We start from the raw sequence: 23175 nt of genomic DNA on the forward strand, positions 1-23175 counted from the left end.
CATTATATGTTATAATTAAATATTATATAAATATAATATTGTGAAGTACACATATAATCCAAAGTGCAAAGAAAACTAACTGATGAAAGTCTTATTGGAAATTATTGCAAGGGTAATGTTTGTTCAGATAAGAATTTATTAATTTTAATGTGGAACATGCTTTTGACAAAATTACATAAGGTTGCTAGACTTAGTGGAAATATTGGGAAGCTTTAAATTTTCTCTGGCTTTTGAATCTCTTTTAAACTTTCTCCTGTTATCTGTATTAAATACTGTCTGTGTCAGTGATTTCTAGTAAGAAAACCATATAAGTTGTTAGTTATGTCTGATACCAGTGATCTCTAGATTTGCCAGATAATTAGCTTCTTAACTTTTTAATTGACCCTTGCTTTACACTCAGGGCTTGTAGTCAGGTGCAAATAAAGAAGCTGGTTTTATCCTGTTGATCCTACAACCTGGACAAAGTTGCTTTGGTCTATGGGCTGGAGATTATTGCTTCCGTTGCAATTAATAAGAGGCAGACATTGGGCAGTGCCAAATGGAGAGGCTGTGAGAGGAGGCTTTCTGTCTGCCACCCCAGTACTTTAAAAAACAATCTGTGCTTGACAAGTCCTGTTTTCTGGAATGTGTTTCTACACATTCTAAGTATCGGCACTCTCAGATTGTAGTTGAGTTATACAATATAAAGGCAGGATATAGCTCTAATAAATAAAAATAAACGTCAGTGGTAGGTTACAGAAAAGGATTCAGAACTTTGGCCTTTATCTGTCACATTTTTTAAACCTTGGATCTTGTGAAAACCTTGTTTGCTACAAGAATCTTGATCATTGAGCCAATTTTAGTATTGGACCAACTTCCTATACCAAATACCATATGGGTTCTATCAGGCAATAATAGTAATTGTTACTTGGCATTTAAACTGTTGGACCTACTTTGTCTGCATTGTTATCTATGAATATGTTAAATGAGAAATCTTTAGCAAATTTAGCAAGTATTGTAGCTATAGTGATGAAATGGATGGTCAAGAGAACAATCTTTTTTTCTTTCTTTTTTCTATTTTTTTTATATTTTCTATTGTTTTTATTGTATTTTAATATTTATTCCTGTTTTATTGTGAACTGCCCAGAGTCATTTTTTTGTGAGATGGGCGGTATCTAAATTTGAAATATAAATAAATAAATCTGTAAAAACTTACAAGATTTCTGTGCAGTACTGAAAATAAGAATTGGAAGCTAATATGCATTTGCAGAACTCATTTCTTCTGTTAATAAATTGTTTAGCTTTGCAAAATACTTTGCTGCTGTTGTCTTGTCATTAGTCAGAAATTATTCTAATGAATTACAGTTATTTTAAATTCCTACCAGATGCTTCAGTTGGAAGTAACAACACAGTCAAACTGCAAAATTCAAATCAAAATTGAAAATAATAGTTTATGGAATAGTTTTCTTTGATTTATTTTTGGTTTTTGGTGTTTTTTTTGATGATTGCTTTTGAAGGACAGAATGATGTGACAAAATATGCCGTGTTGCTTGAATCAAAAGCTTGCAGTATAATAGGGGAATCATTAAGTAGCACAGAGCAATCAGTAGCAGAAAGTAAGTTTTGGATGGTACAAAACTGGCTGAAATCAGAACCTGGGACAGCTCCTATGGACTGGAAGAACAGAATTGCTTTCCAAGACTCAGTGCAACATAGGGCCTAACCACTCTCAGAAGCTTAAGCAGAGTTTGAAATAGTAATGAGATGTGTTTAAATGGCCTTGGATTTGACAGGCTGATTTAACAGTTCTTAAATCTAAAAATTTGAAACAGATAATTCCATATCCAAAATCTAACAATTCCTCCTTCCTCAATTAGGGTTTTCTCCCAGATTCTAATTACCAAAGATTATGAAGCCATGAGACACCTAAACTTAGTGATTGTTATAAGGGAGAGCTTGGAACTGGATCAGCTTCATAGTTTGGTTTCAATACCATGCATATTCAGTATTCACAAAAAGTAATCACCAACAAAGCAAAAAGTAAAATCACATTTGAATTGATCTCCTGGTGATTTACATGGACTCAGCCATGCAGTTTTCTTAATATAATACAGAAGTGGTTTGATATTGCTATCTTCTAATTTCAAGATGATGTCAAGACTATTACCACTTTTTCAAAGATAATTCATCCATTCTACTTATAACCTGCCATAATTTGCTAGATTACTGCCTGTGCTGCTGCATTTTGGATCAGCTGAAGCTTCCAGGTGGTCTTCAAGGGCATCCCCATGTAGAGCGTGTTGCAGTAATCAAGCCATAAGGGTATGAAGGGTGCCCCAATCTAGGAAAGGGCACAACTGGCACACCAGATGAAGCTGGGCAAAAGCCTTCCTGGCCACAGTTGCCACCTGCTCATTGAGCAGGAGCTGTGAGTCCAGAAAACCCCCAAATTGTGCCCCATCCTTGAATGGGGAAGTGCAACCCCATCTAAGGTCAAAGTTGGAATATCCCCAGATCTGGATGGGCCAAACACCCACAGCTCCGCAGTCTTGGTAGGATTGAGTTGGAGATGGTTCCTCCCCATCCAAACCTGCACAGCCTTCAGGCACTGGGACAGAACCTTGACAGCCTCACTTAGCCAGCCTGGAGTTGAAAGATATAATTGGCAAACTGGCAGATGACTTCACCCAGCGGTTTCATGTAGATGTTGAAAAGGTGGGAAAAGAGAATAGAACCCTGTGGCACCCCACAATTGAGTGGCCTAGGGGATGATCTCTCCCCACCAACCAGCACTGACTGGAATGGGCCCCGGAGAAAGGAAAGGAACCACTGTAAGAGTGCCCCCAATCCCTAACCTATGGAGCCGGCTCAGAAGGATACTGTGGTCAACGGTATTGAAAGCCGCTGAGAGATCAAGGAGCAGAAAGATAGATGCACCACCAATATCTCGGCTCCACCACAGGTGGTGTTATTATTAACAATATTCACATTATTGAATGTTCTGTAGGAATATGGAGTTAAAGATTGCTGAATGTGATAGAAGGGTATATGATGGAAGTAAAACATGCATGGGAGTAAATGGAATATTTAGGGAATGCTTTGTTAAGCAGAGAATAAGACAAGGATGCTTGATGTCCCCTTGATTGTTTAAAGTATTGATATATAAATATATATGGAATGCTTGTGGTTTTAATTTATTTCTGATTGTAGACCAATGAGAAATAATTAGGGTGTTATGGTTGTGCTGGTTGGAGATATGAATCTACATGTTTTAAATACAGTTGCCAGCACATTATTGGTTGGAGACCCAAATTATTTGCAGTGAGTATTAGATGGCATGATGCAATGTAGTGCATGGCTCTGAAAATTAATGCATGAAAGAGCAAAGTAGTTGTCTTCGATTGAAAAAATGAATTGAATGATCACAAGTTACACATATATGGTGAACAACTAGACGAGGTAGATGAATTTCAGCCTTGGAGAATACTTACTAAAAATGAGAAGTTGGGTAGAGAAACTTTAATACATGCAGATGCTGCCCACTTTGTGAGAGTTGGGAACATCAAGAGAAACATAAAAGTAAGTTGAATTCAGTGGGAATTGGATACTTGAAACAAGAAGAGATGGGGTCATGAATGCATGGATGGTGAATAAATGTGGATTGATACCAGTATGCAGGAAGTTAGTTGGTTGGGTTCCATTAAGAGAACAAATAATGAAATTCCAAAACAAATATATAAAGGAAGAACAAATGGGTTGAGAGTAAAGGGAAGATAGAGAAAGTTGTGTTCAGATGGAGTTGATGAGATCCTGAAAAAAAGAGATAAGAAGCTTAAAGAAGAAAAAGGCAATATATTAAGCATTGTGTGGATGTAGTAGAAACAAGGATAGTTTGGAGTAGTCTTAGGAATGGTATTGATGTAAAATTGTTTTCACAGTGTTCCCTTTTTTTGTCTTATCTCAGGCCTTTAGTAACTTGGGCTATTTCTTATTCCTTTTCTCACTCCACAAAATGTTTCCTACCTTGAAAGGAAGTATTGTTGTGTATGTATGTATGTATGTGTGTATATATATATGTATGTGTGTATGTGTGTATGTATGTATGTACTGAACTGATGCTGGCAGAAATTGTTGCAGTAACATGGATTTTTAGGTCAACTATCCTGTAAAGGGTGAGATAAAGTACTTGAATGCTGAATCAAAGAATGAGGATAAAACAGATGCTTGAAAAGGGAACAGGAAGAAAGGAGGGTTCTGTCAATAGAAGCATAGAAAAGGGAAGATGATTTTTCTTATCTGCCGAAGAAGATATTAGGAATTCTATCTACTTAAGAAGGCTTTTGCCAAAAATACAATTTCTATTAGCTTTTCATGGGGCTCAGAAGCTTACCAGGAGGTAACTAGAATAGTTTTGTCCTCCTGATACTGAGAACAAGACATACTTTATGCTACTAATAGTTGCCACCATCTTCATTGAGAGAAGCCAAACAACCAGGCAGGGCAAGAATCCCACTGGCAGCAAACTTGAATGGTTGTGAATAAAAGCAGATGATGATGAGTTGGTGAGGCTGACCTGCTTTCATCTTTTCAAGCATTGGTCATACTGCATAAATGGGGAACAATATTAATGGTAAATAAAGAAAACCTCACTGAGATGCTAATGACTGTATTTGCCCAAGAGCTATCTCATTACCCTTGCCACAGTTTTTCATAAATTGGAGCTGTCAGTCACAGTATGGTGCCTGTCATTCTGACATGCACCAAGCAGAAAATATAAAAGTGTCCTTAATTGCCCTCTGGCTTAAAAAGAAGCCTATAAATTGAATTTGTTGCTGGGTCCATTTTATGTACACAAAATGGGGCTATAGCGAAGTTACTTAGAAAAGTCATATTCCCTGACTACAGACATCTGCATTTATCTGTTTTAATAATTGGATAGCTGTTGCTTCTACAAAATAACAACCAATCTCCCAATTAACATGGTGCAGATTCTCATGATCTTTTAGAAGCTATGTTATTCTGTATTCTGCGATACTATCATAGCCATACATATATTTATGCCTCCATAACAAACAGTAATTCCTTTCTTGATAGTTCTAGATTGCATTCCTGAATTGCAGCTAGAAAAATTAATCATTTTCAACACTTTATTTTGAAATGCAAAGGTGAGTATCAGTCTCAAAACAAATTCAGCCAGTAAAAATTTCATTTTTATAAATGAATTTATAATCTGGTGGGAAAAGGAAGTTTAGGTGTAAGAGTCTGTAATTGGAAACTGTCAGGTTCTCAGGCTTGGGCCAGAAAAGGTCTGCTGCTGGGGTCAGTGCTGATGTTGAAAGGATTATCAGTGAGATGAGTGATGCTGGTGAAAGGATTTTGGTATCCAAACAAAGATTATTCCCCACTGAGCTCTATGGATATATTTTGTGGATCCTAAATGTATGGGAAATTTGCTCTGCTAGCCCATCTGAGTTTATCCTTTTAGCAGCTTTCCTTATTTTGGTGACTCCAGATGTGTTATGACTGCAATTTCCACAGTCCCCAGCCAGCAGAGTTGGCATAAGGATGGCTTAGCAGCAGAGCAGCACTGCTGGTTGAGTTCAGTGTCTGGTACTTCCCACATTGCCACCAAAAGCCTACAAGCAGATCATAAAGGCAGTAGCTCTTTCCTGCTGTTACTTTCAGCACCATATGTATTCTACTTATTATGTAGAAAGTTCAACAAACTTTCTAAGGGACAAATGTAAAATACCCCTTTAGCCTTGCAGAAGGCCGTGAAGACCTGGCTCTTCCCCTAAGCATTGGGCTAGCATGGGAGTTGAGTTAGGAGATTAATAATTTGGTTGGCCTGGCACCTGGTGAGAAGGGTTGTCCTGTTTTTATTCTTGTTTTTATTGGGTATTGTGAGCCACCTAGGATCACTACGTGAGATAGGTAACCATATAAGTTCTTTAAATAAATAAATAAGGGAGTATCAAGGAATTGCTGATTAAGATGTACTTATTTATTAATTTTTAAGTCAATGATCAGCAATAGCTCTTTGGACAGTTGTACATAAATATTAAAACTAAATACATTATAAATATCACATAGAATAAAATATAATATATTATATTTTTATTATAATTTTATATTTTTATATATATATATACACACACATGCAAACAGCATAAACAATAAATCAGTAGCATCACACAGTGTTGTACCTACAGTAACAGTCAAGACTGAACAGCAGATAAAATCTCACTCCAACTGGTAGTTCCTAAAATGCTTCAAAAAATGCCTGTCACTAAAGAACCATAATATATGTGCCAGGCAAGCCTCTCAGTAGATGGTGTTACACAAACAGGCAGCTATTATTGAAACAGCCCTCGTAATACAGGGAAACCTGGAAAACCACCTCTGATGAAAATGTTAGTGTCCAGGTAAGAAAATATGGGAGGAATTACATCTTCAGGTCATTCAACCTCAAGCTATGTTAACGCCAAATATACCCAGAGTTTTCAGCAGCTATGCCTACAATCATTGTAACTCTTGCTTATTCTTTTGTTTTCAACAGCTTATTCTTCTGTAATCAACAAATGTAAGAATGCCAGCTCAGTTTAGAGATAAATATTTGGAGGAAAAAATACAGTACAACAATTTCCATATTGTTTTCAGAGGCAGCCCCATGTATAATGCATATCCATCTGAGGAGTTGCCAGAAGGTGAAAAACTACTCCACAGCTGCCCTTGTTCAGATGGGGTTATATATCAGTCTTATTGTAGAGAGTAAAGAGGATGACATTGACAGAGATAGGCAAGACCCATTACCAAAGCAACAAGGTGAAAAACATGGCTTAAACCCAAGTCATGCAGAAGGTTTGTGAAAATGTCTCAGACAAATACCTCCCTAATTCACAAGAGTATAAGATGGGGAGGTGGTGCAGCATAGTCAGACCTGCAATATATGTATTACTGTAGCCAATATTAATAAGGGTAATTTAGTCTTCTAATGGAGTTTATTTCTTAGTCTGCTCTACATCATAGGGCTGATGATTATCTGGATTAAGTGTCATTTTATTAAACCTCATGTAGCCCACTATTCTATTCAAGACTGGCATAACAATATCAGTTATCACAATTGCATTAGCTGCAAGAAATAGAGCTTAATGTTACTTAAACCCCTTTTTGAAACTGGTGAAGGCAGTACCCTGTCACCATATTTTGTGACAACTAATTTCACATTGTATTGTGTGACAAAGGTTTGCTTCTTTTATGCCAAATCTTCTGGCAATTAATTGCCTTGAGAGAAGCAGAAAGTAATGCTTTTCCCATTTGCAGCACAGTCCAGAGGCAGACCCTTCTTTATTCTTGCAGTTTATAATTTAAAAAAGACAATTTCACATAGAATGGGACAAAGTGAATTTACTTTGACTCATACACTCACTGCAGTGTGACTCCTAGTTCTCACGCCTAGGGTTGCAAAAGAGGATGTCCCAATACTGCATATGTAATTCCAACAATGTTGGCTAGATGCGTGTAACATTCCATCATTGTCAGACTATGTGTGTTTTGTTCTATATATAATCCAACATCAAGCAGATCTATATTAGTTCACTGAAACCCAGCACTTAACTCAGAAATCCATTTAAGATTTTAAGTAAAAGCTATGCCTATTTTGGTAACAATCTAATTGCCAGTATTTCAGTATGTTGTATGTGCCTCTCCCATCCCATACCTCTAAAGAATTATGGTAGTTTTCAAGTGATTGCTGTGTTTTTGGCAGACCTTAATGGAAGTTTTTTAAAAAACTAGATTGTGCTTTTTTTAAAAAAAAAAACACAAGTTATTTATACTAGCCTTCTCTGCTTTACACATAGTATCACATTTCTGTGAAAAAGTATATTCCTTCCATCTTGCTCTTGGTTGGGGAGGAAGGCAGTCCTGTGTATTGTATATATGTATGTATGAGTATGTACTTGCAGAAGCCACATTGTGAACAAGGGTAGAGCCAGGGAAAAATTAATCTTAATTGAATCTTCCCCTAAAAATAAAGTATCCCAGTTGTAAAATTTGTTAATTCTTATGTGCATATACCAACAATTGTCTCTCATATATACAAACACCAGAAACACCAAAGTACACATATAGATATTATTTTTCCAGCAGAAACAGCAAAAAAGAAGGAAATAAACCCATGGTGATTGGAAAAGGGGTAGCGAAATGAGGAACAAAACTGGGGGGGACATATGGCAAGGGGCCAAAATAACTGGACAGGGATGGAAAGGAAAGAGAGAGAGGCCTTGTTCAGGCATGATTGAAAGGTTAGCATTTGGCAGGAAAATAGCCCCCTCCCTCAGCCTAATCCTCGAATGTACATTTACTTTTCAGCAGTACCTCTGCAATCAATTTCACATTTTGTTGATTCAGACCCCCCCACTTTATAAATGATTATTTTAAAAAAACCAAACCCGTGTTTTCCCATCTAGTCTGACTTGCACACCAATACATTGCTGTGACAACTAAAACATATAACTAAATATGAGCATAATATAAAGCCTTCAGGGTACGTGATATTTGTACTCTTCAATGTTACTACTGAATTCATCTCCTTTTGTACAGTAGGAGGAGGAGGGCTTGCTACTGACTCTGATTGGATCATTATTAATATGAGGAAGAGTCTGGTAGCACCTTTTCAGACTAACAAACTTATTAAAAGGCATGAGCTTTTGTGAAGCACAGCTGACTTCATAGATGCATGGTCTGGCTAAGCTAATGTAGGATTTAAATTGGGTTCCTCTTCTCTCCTCTTCCAAAACTGATAATTGAAGAATCCCTTCACAGAAGGGTCAACCTGGCAGTCTTTTTTTTTTTTTTTTTTGCATCAGGCTAGAATTTAAGTGTATATATTATAAATCTATGTTATATTAATGTATTCTGCTTTATATTTATTATTTTTAATGTTTTTAATACTTAAATTGTCTTGTAATCCCCCAAAGAACATCAGTTAAAGAGTGGATTAAAATATAGTAAATACACAACATCTGTTCAGCTTATACTAAATGAGAAACTATGGATAAGGCAGGTTTATGTCTTGACTTACCAAACTGATATACAATAATTTGAACTAGACCACTGTGAAACTATGGCAGACAAGCAGGAATTTCCAAGCAGTTGAATTTACTATGGTTATCATGCACCAAAATCCATTTCTGATCACTTAATGAAAAATGTGTTCAGCAGTGCTATTGAATAACTTAGCTGTTTTAGAATTAAGAACTAACCCTTCCTGGAAATGTTCTGCTTTATTAGGTACTTTTCAAGATACACTGATTAGAAATAACTTATTTATTATCCTGTAAAGTTTATCATACACTAAGGTGTTTTTTGCTTTAAGTAAAATTAATAAATTGCATAGATTTTGGAAGAAAGGGGGGAAATGGAGAGAGGTCTACAATCTGGAATGAAATGAATTAATCTAAGAGTTAGAAATCAAAACTTTGTTTAGTCTGAAGAGCAGCAGATCTCATCACCCAGAGCCACACAACTGTTTCTTGTTTTCTTCTATTCCGGTTGATTGTTGTGTTCTGTTCACTCTCTCTTGGGCAGCGGCTTAACTTTTGTTGAATGAACCCATTGTTTTCTTTTTATGTTGCCCATCAAGTGAGCCCCCATCTGGTTTGCATCAGACTGTTTTCACAGCCAACAACTGCTGCTTTTTTTATATCTTGACACTTAAGGGCCCCCATGCTATCAAAGCATTGCTGTGAAAATCTGTCTGGCTGGATTGGTGCAGCTGTGCTGCGGCAGCTTGAAGCTATTAGCTGAACAATGACAACTTAGAACTTGAACCAGTTCTTATTTCCAGTGGTGTTATGTGTGAATGATGATCAGTACAGTATTACTGAACCTCACAACTATAAGGTCTCCTTTCCATTGAGCTTTTAATTTTTGTATAATCTGTGCATGGTTTAAAGTTTTTATTTGCAACCATTTCCTGCATCGGAGACAACCACTTTTTTTAAAAAGCAGTGTGTAAGCAAGTATATGCACGTATGTACGTATGTACACAAGCATACTTTAATATCTTGGCATTGTCCAAGGTAATACATGACATGGAACAATAAAAAGATTTGCTTCTTTGAATGATGAGTATTGTTGAATTGCTAATGGGAATAGGGTTGATTTTTTAAATTTAGTAAATACAACTCATGTGAAAGACTGTTTACAGATGATGACTATAGATAGGCAGTGTGTATGTTCTATATGAATTCTTACTTGGTGTATAATTAGGACCCCTGAGATCCTCTGCTTCCATTTTTTAAAAGGACCTCTGACTATTTAGTTTACTTTCCTTAACTGTATTTGTATCCCACATTTTCTCTGAAAAGGGCGGCTTACGGGGGGGGGGGGCGCTTCTCTAATTGCATTCCCGCAATTACTGCAGTTGATAAGTTGCACTGAGCGTGAGCTACTAACCCAAAGCTTTATGTTCAAGTGAGGACTTGAACCTGGAACTTCCTGCTCCTGCTACACCTTATCCAGTATGCTACACTGGCTCTTGTGGTTCAAGGGACATCTTTATAATGCCTGAATGCTGCTTATGAAAACTTTGAAAGACACAGTGAACAATCTGTGGCATATCATTGTTTATTGTCTCCCGGGCTATCCCCCAAAACACACAAAAAAAACCTGGTGATATATAGAAAAGCCTCAGAATACTAGTTCTCTACCTAATGATAAGATGTTCCTTGCAAATTCACTCCCCTGATGTAATCTGTATTCTAGTAAGGTTCCCTCCTTATGTGCTCATACTGCAGATAAAGGAACTGCTTCCAAGATTCTTGCTATACTGTTAATTTGTCAACAGAGTTTCATAATACATTTTAAATGCTACATTATTCTGTGGTTGTCACAATTAGATCCTTTAGGAATATGCAAGTGATCTACTGTATAGTCCTGATGCTAGTCCTGATTAGCATTCTTGGCTCCATCACCAAAGACTTTGCTAAAGTTCTGGGGAAGGTAGCTAAAGAGATGCAGTAGAATTGTGCTGGATTGTCAGTGTTCTTTATGATTTGTGAAAAAAACCAGAAGGTATAATAATACTAGTAGCCTTCATCTAACAGAGAAGATGCATGGGAAGGACAAGTCTAGTTTACACTTTATCTCTGTGTAAAGACTCAGAGCCACCCTAGCTTTTTGAGAGACAGTCCTTTTTAATTAACTAAACCAAAGCAATTAAGTGGTCAGGGTGGCTACTGTGTTGGCAGTCTTGTTAACTTGAAAACTTGCAGGGCCTATGAAGGTATTAAGACTGCTTCTACTCTTAGTGTTTAATATGGAATTACCATACTGCTTTAACTTTTTACGGAGGGTCCACATATGCCATCACTCAGTCAGTGCCATCCTTGAATTTCCTTATGGATCTTCCATCTTTTCTTAGATTTCAGGAAGTCTAAGATATTTCAGAAGCAAAATTTTATTCCATGTCTGCATCATTTTTTTCTGTTATACTGTATTCTAGCACTTTATGAGCACAATGCTGATTTTTACAAATGAGAGTGGCAAGAGCATTTCCAAGCTCTGCCGTTTTAGCAATAGGTTTAATATTATTATAATTTAATTAGTCATTTGTTTGTTTGTGGTATTTGTTAGTATTTTGATTTTTAAACTCTAGGTAGGCATCCTGGGTGTGTCAGTACATAGCACATACTGGTAGTCCCCAGTTTAAGAATGAGTTCCGTTCCCAAAGTCTGCCTTTAAGTCGAATTTGTATGTAAGCTGGAACAGTATTATTGTATAGTACTGTATTACTTTGGTACTTTGGTCACCTAATGTGAAGAGAGGACTCTTTGGAAAAGACCCTGACGCTGGGAAAGATTGAAGGCAAAAGGAGAAGGGGACAGCAGAGGATGAGATGGTTAGATAGCATCACTGAAGCAATAGGCATGAAACTGAGCAAACTCAGGGAGGCAGTGAAGGACAGGAAGGCCTGGCGCGATATGGTTCATGGGGTCATGAAGAGTTGGACACGACTTAATGACTGAACAACAACAACTGTAAGTAGTATTGCATAATGAACTCAAACCATTGCGTATTTAATTCGAATCATTATGTATTTAACTCAGATTTTGCTACAGTAGGCTCCGTTCTTAACTATGGGTTGTCTGTAACCTGGGTGTTCTTAACCTGGGGACTATCTGTACTTCTAGGTTTGTGGGATGAGGGCAACAGAATGTTGGCTTTCAAGTTTCTACAGTAGAGTTCTATGAGGAGAATTTACAAGCTGCCAAAAAAATGTGGTATGACAAAAAGCAAAAAAGAAAAGTTTAGAGGCAGGAGATTGAGTGCTTTTATTGACAGGGTCAAATGCAAACTCCAGGCAAAATGACAAGGTCCTTATTGCATAATCAGACAGGTAGGAGCAGTTGAATATGAAACAGATTTGGGCCTAAGGAAGACTAAAATCTTCATGCAAACTTCCTTAGGAAGTAGTATATTAAAAAACCTACAGCAGTGTTAATTGTGCAAAATCAAGAAGTAGTGTTAGATGAAAAGAAACTAGAAAAAGTACAAACTAACTATGAGTTATCTGAATCCCAGAAAGAGGATCTCAAAGAATTTTTTGGTGTGTTTTCAGACATGCGAGGAAGAACATGTTTAACTGAACATAGGTTAGGCAGCCATCCAATTAGGCAAAGACTTTATAGAATCCCAGAGAAGCTTGGAACAGTTCTTCAGAGTCAGACAAGATGTTATGATTAGGGGTGATAGAATCATCATTTAGTGAGTGGTGTTCCCCTGTAGTGAAACCAAAACCAGGCAGGGGATTTGGGAAGAAAGTGGTTAAAATGATACAGAGAAAATGTTGGATGAAATTCCAATACAACATTTTTCCAAGTCCTTCCACCCTCTGTTAGATTCTGGGCCGAAGAGCATCCATCATCCAGAACTGTTTAGCTGTTAAATTCTGAACTGTTATGCAGCAACTGAATAAGGTAGCTAAATTTGATGGTTATCCAGTGCCTCATATAGACAAGCTAATAGATGAGTTATAGTGCCAAATATTTCTCCAAACTGGACCTTACCAAAGGGTTTTGGCAATTTCCACTTGAAATGGAAATTAAGAAGTTTATTTTGACTGTCCTTGGCTAAATGCCCTAGTTTAATAGGTATAGCATTTTATATCTCCAATAGGTATCTTATTGCCTCCTAATCTGAAAAGATTGCATGTCCTTCTATTTTCTTAGGTCCATCTTTCCTATCAATGTTGATTTTGCCAGTCCAGGTTTCTTCAGCCTTTCATGCAGCTAAATAATCTTCTACAAGGGATACAACTTTTAGCCCAGTTTCTGGGTGATGCTCTTGGGCCCAGAATCTAACAGAGGGTGGAAGGGCTTGGAAAAATGTTATATTGGGATTTCATCCAACATTTCCTCCGTATCATTTTAACCACTTTCTTCCCAAATCCCCTGACTCTCACTCCTTCCTGTGGGTCATAGGGATATTGCCTAAACTTTTGTCAGTAGTTGTATTTTGTTACCTCATACTGTACCTATCCAAGACAGCCTCCTTAATTCAATTATAATCAGAGATCTCTTGTGCAAGGATGCCTGTCTACACTTTTTAAAGCTTTCGCTATTAAACATGGAACTAGCAGAACCACCCACTGTTTCTTAGGCTGTTTGCAAGCAAGAGATTCTATACCCTCCTTCTCTGTAATTTTGGGGATCTTTAAGTCCTTCCTTTCCTCTAGGTAATGTGGAAGGAGAGGTGGGGGGAGAACTAGAGGAGGCTGAGCTTTTCTGAAAAGAGCCATCTTCTGGAATTCCCTTCCTCCTTTTCTTTCTATCCAACATTTCCCTTTCCATTCAGCTTCCCTCAATAATCTATTGAATAAGGGGAAGAAATGCATATAATAGAATGGTGGCCTATTTGGTTCCTACCACAATTCAAGATATTGGTGTTAACTTTTTGCAAATCCCCAATAACTAGGGATACAAATATATAAATGGGCCATTTCCATGCATAACAGCCAGTCCAAATAATTTCCTTTTTCATGTCTCCCTGCTCTGTGAAGATAGCAAGGCATAACAAGATAAAATGCCTTTCTAGGTTAAGTCATTTGCCATAAAATTGGCAGCTTTTCAATTCTGGGTGTTTATCTTCCAGCTTGTCAGCTAGCTGATATTATTACCCTGTTTTTATTTATTTATTATTTATTTACTTTTGTTTTGTTTTGTTTGCTTGTTTTTAGTTTGCTTTACTTTGTAATTTATCCTACTGCAGTGTATTTTTTAATGTCATTTGCATGCTTCTCTTCTGTAATTTATAAACCATCTTGAGAGCCAACAGCTGGATAATGGTGCATGTCTATGTGTATATGTACACTTAGGTGAAATTCTAAAAAATCTGGTGGGATGGTCTTTATCTTGCAATTTTGGTTCATTTGAATTATATTAACTCTTTTTGACATTTAGCCTAGTAGACTCCTGGCAAAATGCTGAAAAAGTATCTAAGGTGCTGACTTTTCACACCATTAATTTCTTCGCATTATCATAAAAATATGTTGGATGTAAATTTTACCATAGCTTTAGAAAACCATCTTGTAGACAATCTGGGAGAACATTTTGCAGTATTAGACATGGAAATAATGTTCTTTCTTTAAAAAATAGATTAAAAAAGAACAGAGAAAAGGACAATAGCTAAGAAAGGCGGGGGGACAGAAGCATACATCTTTTATGTACGAAATAATATGTATATAGGTAATGTGTGTGTATACAGGTAGTCCTCACTTAATGACTGCCCTGTTTAGTAATTGTTCAAAGTTATAACAACACTGAAAAAGTAACTTTACAAACATCCTCACACTTATGACCGTTGCAGCGTCCGTGTGGTTATGTAATCAAGATTCGGGCACTTTGCAGCTGCTGAATGTTTATGACTGTCATAGCATCCTGCAGTCACATGATCTCCATTTGCATGCTTCACAGCTGGCTTCCAACAAGCAAGAAGCCAGCAGTAAAATCTTAAATCACATTCACATATCTTGCTTAATGACCATGTCACTTAGCAATGGAGTTGCCACTCCCAATTGTGTTTGTTAAGTGAGGACTATCTATAAATTTTAATTGTGTACGCCACCGAGAGTCACATACAAGTGAGATGGGTGGCTATATAAATTCAATAAATGAATAAATTACACACACACACACACACACACACATTTTGTTATGCAGAGGGAAATGGAATGTTCTAGAGTCCTCCTAAATGGCTTGTTCTCAGATCTACTAATTTTGCATATTACCTAATGCACAGCCAAGTCAGATTTTAAAGAGAAGTAAAGGTGAGTGTCATCTGCATATAGATGATACCTAGCTCCCAAATTCCTGATGGAACTTTGTTTCATATAGATGTTAAATAGCACTGGGGAGAACATTTTCTGGTATCTAGCAGCATAGTTGCCAGATACCCAGTACTATTCTCTGAAACCGTTCCTGCAGATAAGAGTGGAACTTCTATAACAGTATCACCTAATGGTAGCAAAAGCCACTGATCAAGCAGAATCAACAGAATTGCACTTACTCTGTCTCCTGCAGGAGTTCATGTATCAAGGCAACCATGGCCAATTTTGTCCGCAAGTCAAGCCTGAAACCAATCTGGAAATAGCCAAGATAATTATGTCCCCCAAGAATGTCTGCAGCTATATAGACACCACTTATTCAAACACCTTGTCCTCAAAAGGAGTATTGTGACTGGGCAGTAGTTAGACAAATCCTCTGGATCCAGGAAAGGTTTCTCCAGGAATAAATATACCAGTGCCTCCTTTAAGGCCAGTAACATTGATCCACCCACTCAATCAGTCCCCCTTTGGCCAGATTAAATAAGCCAAAATGAGAAGGACTCAAGATTTAACTCATATCTCACCAAATCTTTTTTTTTAACTTTTAAATAAATTATTGAAATCTTAAATGGATGTCTTTAGGCATTATATATGAATCATTGAAATAAAACTATGAGCTTGTTGCTGCTTTAATCAGTATGCCAAAACTTGGTTATTTTCCAGATTCCCTAAATGTCTAGAGAGGTTAATACAAAGTCTTCCTTGGCAGAAAGCAATTTGTTCCATTTATATTTATGACTTTGCAATTCCTTAAGATCTGGAGAGGTATGAGTAGTAAATTGAGACAATAATTTTCTATTTAATTTTTCTTGCTATGGCTTTACATTTTTTCCTCTCTGCACCATACAATATGATTTACCCTATCACATATGCCTTGTATGGATCCTACTCAGTAACATAAGAGGTGCTGAACCTTGATTCTTACTAAATGATTTTTAAGCTTGGTAGCCATTTGTTTTTAAAATCATTGTCATTTAGCCAGGAAGCATACAAATGCCAGGTAATCTTTATTTCAGAAAAAAAAATTCCAGTTGCCAGGATACTGCAACTGGAACATGATGAAATATTGCAGTTGTACTATTGTGAGAGTCTTAAGCAATGATGAAGAAATTTAAAAAATACAAACAAAAACCTTTTCAATGTATGGAAGAACAAAAGGTATAGTTTCTCACTATTGGATGTAAAAGATGCCAGACATCATTGAGCATTAGATGTAAAAGTGCTAAATTGAACCTGAAGAGAACTGAGTCTTCCAGAGATAAATCCAGCTTTCTAAACATGGTAATTTTAATGGGCACTATAATTCAGCATATTCATCTTGTTATGTAAACAATAATAATTACAAATCTTAATTTCTAATCCTAACTTTCAACTGAGGTGGTAAATGTATTTCTGGGTTATACCTCATCAGGATGACAAGTATGTATAAGAGGATATCTATTCACATGTTGCCTCTCATCTCTTTCCATGTATTTGTAATCTCTCTGAAAAAGGGCTAGAGCATATAGGACTTCAGGTTGAACCTCCGTCTATCCATATTGTTTTTTCCTACTACCCCCATAATTAAGATCTCATCCTCTTCCAAATATGATGGCCTAAATTTCTTATATAGCATTAAACTAGATGGGTGGGAGGATATGAATTCCGGTTCTTTGATCAAGTGTCCTATCTACCAATAAGCCACTTTTGAACAATAGCTAATACTGAATCAAAGACAAGATGAAGTTATTTTTGTTGTACATTTCAGTTAGCTGCCTAATAAGCCACACATTTCAGCTAATGGAGATGGGATCAGGCTGGATGTTTTAGTTCTTTAGAACTTCTGCATCTTCTTTAGTACTTTTACATTACTTCATTAGGCTAATTAGAATGACTATTCCAGCAAGGTTAGTATGACTTCCCTATTGGATATTCTTGGTGCTATCTAAGTTTATAGTGGTTGTCATGTTCATATGGAGATATAGTAAGCCTTGCCAGTATGTCTTTAGCAATGAATTATGTGTTTTACAAAATAATTGTGTATGTAAATGCAATCCAGATGCTGGTGCTCTAAGTAAGGCAAAAATAAGAGAGAAAAGAACAAAGAGGAGCAAGGACTTGATTGTATAAAGAGCAAAAGAATTGTTGCTTCTTTTCTGGAAGCATATAAAACAGTGAGTTAGGAGGTTGCAGCTGTGTACTCAGATCTCCCAGGATCAGGCTTGAGACAAACTCATTGGAGGGCACTAAGGCACTGAACACAGCAACACTCAAACTTTGAAGCTGATATTCAACAAAGCCAAGCAGTCAGAACCTGGCAGTAGAAGAAACAAGTCACTTTTTCTACCCTGCTCTTAATGGAAGTTGAATATTGTGCTAGATATGTTTTTCCAGGTGTTCTTTTCATAGATTTCAGCCATTTTATTTTTGTAATAGGTTGCAAACTTTGTAAAAGTGATACGTTTATTTTTTTTTCTCTGCCTCCTTATATGTGGGGTTGGAAAATATTTAAAAACAGACTATAGTCACATCAGTAAGAAAATGCTATAACTGTATGGATGTGTCCATCAAAAGTGTTTCTAAAAGCTCTAAGTGTAGAGAACCTTCCTAAGAAACAAAGAGAAAACAGATTAAGTTGGGTGATTTGGGCAATGTATGGGTTTTAGGGCATCTTCTTTTCCAGTTGGTCAATGTAAAATGTAAAAACACATAAGAGCAGTCTTTATGTTAGTATACTGCATGTCCATTTCTAGTTGTGATAATGCAGGCTTCCCAATTTGGTGAATTCTAGAAGTGCTGGACTTCCACTATGATGGCCATGCTGGCTGAGAAATTACACAAGCTGAAAATCTACTATCTGAATGACATATTTGAGAAGATGGTAATAGTGCGGGGTCCACATTTATATATCTGTGAGGAGGCATTTTCCTTATTTCAAGACGTCTTTCCCCAACCTGATGCCTTCCGGATATGTCAGACCATAATTCCTGTCATCCGTAACTGGTTATGTTGTCTGAGGGGTGGTGAGGGATTGTAATCAGACATATCTGGAGAGGCAGTAAGTAAGGGAAGGCTTCTGTAGGAAGAAATCCAAACTGTTCTTTCTTCTTTTAAAGTAAAATCTGGGAAGAAGAGCAGCATTACAAAGCCTCCAAAGAGTAAAATCCATATAAACATTAAGCAAGAGGCTCACCCATTTAGGGAATCTCTAGGACTAAGCAAACTAATTCTGCACTCTTATGCTGGTAGTATGTATTTGATGATTTGAAGCCGTGAAAGTACATAAATTTTGTAATGCTCATAGATGATTCCAGTGTATGGAGTCATTTGTCATTTTAATCATGAAAGCTGTCAATAAGTGCCAGTGATTTTTGTGCCTAAGCTAGAGGAGCAATCTCATTTTGCTTTGAATGCTCCTAAAATGCAACTGAAGCAGTACCTTAGAGAAAGTATCTATAAATCTTTATTGCATTTTTGTTCTTCTCTGAGTTTTAGGTTCATTTAACCAACCTGGCTGGATGTCCTAAACCAGTGGCCGTGTTATGATTAACAATGTCAACCCCCATGCTAGAGTGTGTAAAACATTATCAGATGGTAGATGAAAGCAGGACTGATAATTGGGGGAAACATTAAAATTAAGTGCTGGGCAGAATGCAGCAGCAACATATATGTCAGGAGCAAAATGTTCTCAGTGTGAAAAGAAGCTTATTCATGAACTGTAGCAGAAAACTAAACTAAACTAAAATCATGTGTTTCTTCAAAGGACCATTCGAAGGGTTTATTCTGTTGAAAAATATAGTGAGGTTTATTATGTAAAGATAATTATTTAGAGAAGGATGAATAGTTGGCATGGGACAGATTAAAAGAATGAAATAGGATGGCTAAAGTAGGCTTGGGTAATGTCAAAAGGAAGCACCCTAGCATCCTTCATATGGAAGCCATTTTCAGACTCTTCTCAAACTTGTTATACTGTGCTGCTTTCAGACATTTTGTGTTTGAAAAGTGTCTGATTTGCCACAATGGGAGCTCTGACAACAGGTGTAATTAATACAAACTGGGTAAAAGCAATTTATTATTTATTTTTACGTATTTATTAATAAATAAATAAATAACAATTGCAATTTGAAGTTGAACCACTGGCCCTTCAGGGCTGTAACCGTCTTTGGGCCTGGAGGTTGATGGTTCTGAAACAGAATCTCAGCTGTTCTGAGGATAGATTTTCATGGAATGATAATACGGTTTTTGTAGCTCTGAAAGAGAAAGCAGGAGAAAGAAGAAGAAAGCTTTTCTGTGACCAAATATAGGACATTTTTGGAGTGCCTGATATATCAGGCCCTACCTGCTATTACGCTGATGCTATTGATTTTCTATAATTGAATTTTGTTTTGTTAATTGTAAGCTGTGCTAATGGAGTCATTAATTAAAATCATTGAAATTAAACAAATTAATTCAGTTGATTAAACCTTCACTTTTTGAAGATTTTGATGTATTAATCCCACAAATGAGTATATGTATAGACATACTTGCTAGCAAATATCTGAGCCATATGGGCTTTAATAGCTTTAGTGCTGCGAAAGATGGGGATGATGTAGGCCTAGAATCTGTTTTGTTTTGTTTTGTTTTTTGTAAGCATGAAGACATCTGTCAAAATTGTGAAGTCACTTAATTGGGTATGTTGCCCCCCCCCAAAAAAAATCCAACTTTGAAAATACTACAGTAGTCAAAAGTCATTTAATTTAAGATAATATATATTAAATATAGGAATATACTTCTAGTGCTTGAAGTCCCAAAACATCCAGAGGGTGCCAAGTTTGTGAAGGCCAATAAAGATTTATATAAATGTAGATTAAAACAAAGCAGGCAGTATTAATGCTTTCTCTAATGATTTTCAATATATCTTGCTAAGCCATGTTATATTTTGTTATAGTTTAGTCAACAAAGTTATGTCAAATCAATTCTGGTTTTTTTTTTTCCTTGAACCCATCAGTTTTGGGGGGAATACCATCGTTGATATCCACTCAAAGGTCACATTTGGGCCTCAAACCCCAAAAATTGCTTGCCCTTACCTTTGAGAAAAGCCTGGTAAGCTTTTAGAGGAAGCACAGGATTCCGAGTTCACAGTTGAAAATCTATTGATATAAAATATGTTTTTAAATTGTTAGGTTTAGTGCTTACATATGGCATTTTCAACATCTTGTTAGACTCTCTATTTTTGCTTGCAGCCAAATGAGCATTCTTCAGTTTTCTTAGCTTTTTTTGTTTTTTAGTTAAATGAACAGCCCTTATGTCGTTACGCTGGGTGATAACTGTGAAGAATGCCATTAAGGATACATGCAATGCATTAGCCCTTCTGGCTGCACTGCTTAAACACCATCTTTATAAAGCATACAGTTGCATTATGACATTTGAACCTTCTTTTGTGTTGCACCACCATCTAGCAGCTGTCATTCAATCTTGAAAGAAAAGTACAGAAACTACAAAGAAGTAGCAAATAAAAATTGAAATGTCAGATTTTGGAATACACCTGTAGCAATAAATATAATAAAGATATTTGCCATAGTAGATTTATTCTTCTCTTAAGCATTGCAATTTTCTCTTGGGATCGGAAAATTTGTATGGTTGTTCTGAGAATGGTATACAGTGAACATTAACTTCAATATACACATCTTGTCTCAAACCTCTTTCTTCAAAAGATCGAGGAAAGAGATTCTCCCTGACCACGTTGGTATCCATTTGCATGTGAACTCACTGAAATGTCACATGCCTAGTGTAGTGGTGGCAGTGTGCAATCCACAGTTTAGTATCCAAAGTTCTCTGTAAAAGATCGGTTCAGACCTATGATAAAAGCTGTCCCTTCTCTGCAGCCTGTGTCAAAATGAGAATGAGAGGAGAAAATAGAAGTATATGACGGAGAAGCAGGGGGACTCTGAGAGAGAATTGATGTTTCAACTTACTCCCTTCAGCTGAACGCACCATGTTACATCCAGCAGATTATGTCTGAGATGACAGTAACCCTCAATAGCAAAAAGAAAAGATTGCCCCATCCTATTCTAATATCTTACATGAGAATAGGATGCAGAATGTCACACCAAGGTGTAATAAAGAACTTGGTTTTCTCGAGACTCTTTCAACAAGATTGACTGGATGTAGATTTTTTGGAGGTGCACTATGGGCTATCCAGGTGGAGACTTTAGAAACTGACACCCATCTCTTGAATACAACATTAAAAGAGAAACTTTCATGTCAGTTCTGACCAGCTTATTATTAGTCTCTGAAGCACAATATGGAACAGATTACATAAATCTTCTGCCATTGCATAGTCATGCTAGATAATTAAGCAAGGGAAGGGGAGAGAGTTTTCAATCCCTTTAGAACTGAAGAGAAAATGTAATTTCCTATGCATATTAATGAGAAAAGAAGATTATAATTTTGCTTGCCTTGAGAGTAATGCAGACCAATCCAAAGTCTGATCCTGGAACGCAACCAACATTTTCAGATTCCTCAACTATCATTTACAACCGTGAGCCTTGTATTAGCCAAGCTTACATCCAGTCATTGGATGTCATAGTATAACAATAGTTTCCTGCTCTGTGTTTACTTTTCGGTACAGTTTCAGACAAAGTTAGCTAAGCATCTGCTATATAGAGCCAGAGAGAGAGAGAGAGAAGGAGAATGATCTGTTTTCAATGCAGTGGTAAGATTGCTCTTGTGCAGCCAGTATTAACACAAAAAGCCAAAAGACTATTGAATAAACTTTAAACATATATTCATTCCTACAGTGTTCCTACAAAACTCTGGTTTGAATGTGCAGGCTGGAACATAATTGGAAGCTATTATTTTAACAGACTGAAAATATATAAATCTATTGGCTGAATAAGGCTGCCAAAATCGAGTCCATAGATAAGATCTGATCTTTAGCTATCACAGTAATGATTTTAATAATCTATGTTACTGTACTTAATTTAAATGATCTAATTATTGATTTTCAGTTTTGTATTTGGAAAGAAGTTTTCCCCACTTTTTTAGGAGAAAGAAATAGCCCTTTTAAGTGTTATTAGTATTGTACATTGCTACCAGATGTTAATGTATCTAGGAAAATCTGAATCACCATTTTAGCTCCCTCTGCAAGTCTAATGATTTTTTTTGGCAGTGGACAAGTGCAGGATCTCAGTGTTTTCTAAAATGAAGATGGTAAAGTCAGATGGCATTTTTCACATCTTGGCCTGCAAATGACTAAATGTTCTCTCTGTTTCAGGGACAGAAGTCATACCCCATTTAAGTTCCCTTCCTGCACCAGCTAAAGTATCTGTGAAGGTACCATCTGCTGACATAGAGGACAAAACTCTGAGCTTCAGTTCAGTTCATGGGAGTTCAGACTCTTCTGGGGCAGACACGTTTTGAAATGTGCAGGTTTGTTCATGCACACAGGCATTTGGGGGAGAGGATGTTGACAGACGTTAGTCTGAAAATAATGTAAGAGGCTAACTTTTGGTGCAGAAATGTTGCCAATCGCCTTATGGAAGAGAATTGACTTGCCTTTCATCATCAGGGTCTTTTTTTTAATATCTGTGCACGTGTGTTGCCTAAAATATGTACATTATTTTTTAATAAAATATTTTTGTGTTTAAAGTTTAAGCCTTGTTGGGTATTGTTTCTTTGTTCATCATTTGAAATCGCATGTTTGAGCAGAAGGGAGAATCAGACTGCACAGTGGAATGTGGGCAATTAGGCCATTGATCTTTCTTACATTGTAATGTTTAAAATAGATTAATAAAAGATCCATAGGGTTCCACACCATACCTGGGGATTGAACCCCAGAATTTCTATAT

The 23175-nt window shown here is 36.7% G+C and overlaps 1 protein-coding gene across 4 annotated transcripts in view; it reads left to right on the forward strand.

The window, feature by feature from the left end:
* Positions 1-22975, forward strand: part of KIAA0586 (KIAA0586 ortholog) — an 82428-nt gene extending 59453 nt beyond the window's left edge. For all 4 annotated transcript variants that reach the window (XM_025177698.2, XM_007422450.4, XM_088149704.1 and 1 more), the window contains exon 33: positions 22602-22975. In XM_025177698.2, the coding sequence (XP_025033466.2) occupies positions 22602-22747 (146 nt within the window). In that variant the 3' untranslated portion in view covers positions 22748-22975. The remainder of the gene's footprint in view (positions 1-22601) is intronic.
* Positions 22976-23175: the final 200 nt, after the last annotated feature.

This window comes from Python bivittatus, unplaced genomic scaffold (assembly GCF_059951505.1).
Source record: "Python bivittatus isolate LINGU-HERP-01145 unplaced genomic scaffold, Pbiv_v1 ctg000580_np1212, whole genome shotgun sequence".
Lineage (NCBI taxonomy): Eukaryota > Metazoa > Chordata > Lepidosauria > Squamata > Pythonidae > Python > Python bivittatus.